The sequence below is a fragment of the Lactuca sativa genome, chromosome 1 (genome assembly GCF_002870075.4).
Source record: "Lactuca sativa cultivar Salinas chromosome 1, Lsat_Salinas_v11, whole genome shotgun sequence".
Classification (NCBI taxonomy): domain Eukaryota; kingdom Viridiplantae; phylum Streptophyta; class Magnoliopsida; order Asterales; family Asteraceae; genus Lactuca; species Lactuca sativa.
The window spans coordinates 143,899,466-143,902,062 of NC_056623.2; the positions used below are offsets into that span (position 1 = coordinate 143,899,466).

Here is a 2,597-nt window from a genome sequence, read left to right on the forward strand (position 1 = left end):
GGCTTCTTCTTTTTCGGCTATAAGAAGGAACTGAGGTGGGCTGGAAACGTGATTTGAGTAAAACTTGGATGCGCATTCGAAACAAAGACCTTCAGCATGTCTTTCTTGAATTACTTCGGGGAAAGGTTTTGTAAAGGCAAGTGGTGTAGAAGTTTTGGGGGTGGCAGTAACATGGCAGTGCCCGACACCCGTAGGAAAAGGAAGGTGGAGCTGTTTTTTTGGTATCGGGTTGAAGAAGAGGGGAAGATGCTAGAGAAGGAGTTGTAAGCTTGTAGCGATTTTGATTGTTGTTTAATTTCTCTTCGATAAGTTTCATTAATCTGTATGGTTGGTGGGTGGTGTAATGTGATCCCATTTTCTGAATAATCTATTACAACTAAAGTACATTGCTTAAATACCACTTGAAAAACAGAAAATGCAGCTACCCTAATCGTGGGTTACTCCAAGAAGTAGAACCCAATTATTACGAACACATGCTAAACAGTAGAAATGAAAAGTATCCAATGCTAACTGGTATGTATTTATAACTATGTTAGCTCATGGCATATAGTACATCGAATAATTAAAACAAGTACGTTAGATAATACACAAACCATTCCCCTTACTAATGAAAAAAAGAACTCAATGTGGTCCTAACAATATCATCCAAATTCATGTTTGGTGGATTCAAACCATAATCCTTCAAATACACCTCACGAATCAAGATCAGTGTGCTCGAAATGCTAATGAGGAATGTGATCATTTTGGCAGAAGCCCGAAGTTGCTTCTCCACCCAAACTCTCGGTGTGCTTTGGTAAACTTTATTTAATTGATAAACAGTCTTCCTCAAATCCGACACCCTATTCATTTTCCCATGAGATCTCCCAATCCCGTTAAACAACTTAACAATATCCTCATTACCCAAGTCACCTATGATGATCTTTTCTTCACGTAGCAACCACACGTCCTTAACACTGTCAATGATACCACACATGAAATCAACATATTCAGTGAGTTCAAGACCATAGCCAGTGGTAAAACTTTTCTTTGCCATTAATTGCTCATAAGCCACCAAGTTTCTCAATATCACCTCTGAATCAATATTAAGTGTAATAAGAGGAAGATAACAAAACCGCTCATTTTCGCCTACAAAGTTAATGTTTCTGATTCCTCCGTCAGTTGGTGACAAATGGAACTTAACTCCTGCAATATCACGAAGCTCTGAAACTGAAGGCACCTTGATCTCTTCAGCTGTCACCATCTTCTCAATACTTTCTGAGAAAGTTTTCATGAAGGATTCAAAGATCTGAAGAAATGGCTTAGTCCCGGGGATCAGTGCCATAAGTTGGATAAACATTTCAAGTAGTTCTAGTTTATCGTCTTTTTCAGATGGACCACTTCCAGATTTTTGAAAGTAAACTTCTGGTGAGATTGATTCTTCATTGGTCACGATGGATTGGTACATATAATCAAGTAAATGGTTTACTCTACTAAAATCGATTTTCTCTTTTGAGAGGATAAATGGTGAGTGGCACTTACAGAAATAACCAAACTTAGATTCCCAGAAATCTTCTTGGGCTTCATCATAGTTACCTGATAGGACGTTTTGGATTTCCTTCAATACAATTATAGGAATCTGGTTCTCTAACATGATAATATCTTTTGCGTCTATTGCAACTTTTTGATCAATATAAGCACCAAGTAGATCAATAAAGAAGAGACTGTCAATGGTGAATAACCATGCCAAGGTGTCATCATCAGCATCAAGGTACAAATCATAGCAAGCACAAATTATGGGGATGATCTCTTTGACTTTATCTACGACTTGGTCCTCAGAGACTTGAACTTTATTAGACTTAAGTACCCTTTTCACCGAAGTGAGTTTGTTTTGCTCCATGTTCTGATAGAGCTCTGGCCGAAAATGATGATTAGGGCCAAGCCCTATCCTTTGAGGGACGTAAACTTCCGGCTTTTGGTCTTTTAGGATTTGCGGAATTTGAAATATGGACAGTGGAGGTGTATCGACCTTAATGGCAAGCTGTTTTTTCAAGATTTTGCTGATGCGATCTACCCATTGCTTATTACCGGAGGTTAGGCTAGAAAATGGGTTTACCAAAGCCATCTGATACTCCCAAATGGTTCTGATGCTTCAGATGCTCTCTATATATTTTCTTGACTTTAAATGATTCAAATGCTTTTTCGTCAACGCCAAGCACGTGATTGGTACGTCTTAAAAATTTGTTATGTGACAACCTCGTGGTTAATATTTTAAACAAGCTAATGCAACGAAATAATAAGACATTTCACACCCAACCAACAACCAAAATATTGGTATAATAATAATACTGGTCGTTGAATACTTCCTTGGTGACATAAAATTCTCTTTAATTAAAGTGTACATTTTAATTAATGCATAATAATTAGAACAAGACAATGAAACGTCCATATGGTTCGGATAAACTTGGGCGTTTATCCTAAATTCGGACAATCCTTGTGATTTATTTTTGTTGGGATTTTGGTGCCGAATTAACGTAAAGGGATTATATTGTGCTTATTATACATTTATTTAATTATATTATTATATTTATGATATTATAGTATTGATTCCACCTCACCCA

At 37.0% G+C, this 2,597-nt stretch overlaps 1 protein-coding gene across 1 annotated transcript; it reads right to left on the bottom strand.

Moving 5' to 3' along the window:
- Positions 1–490: 490 nt before the first annotated feature.
- On the bottom strand, positions 491–2,108 carry LOC111917470 (putative UPF0481 protein At3g02645). Its single transcript, XM_023913155.3, has one exon. The coding sequence runs from the start codon at positions 2,099–2,101 to the stop codon at positions 605–607; it is 1,497 nt and encodes a 498-aa protein (XP_023768923.1). The 5' UTR covers positions 2,102–2,108; the 3' UTR covers positions 491–604.
- Between the last annotated feature and the right edge of the window lie 489 nt (positions 2,109–2,597).

What these genes read in the sequence shown, in the direction of transcription:
- LOC111917470 (XM_023913155.3), bottom strand. Translation starts at nt 2,101, where the DNA reads ATGGCTTTGGTAAACCCATTTTCTAGCCTAACCTCCGGTAATAAGCAA.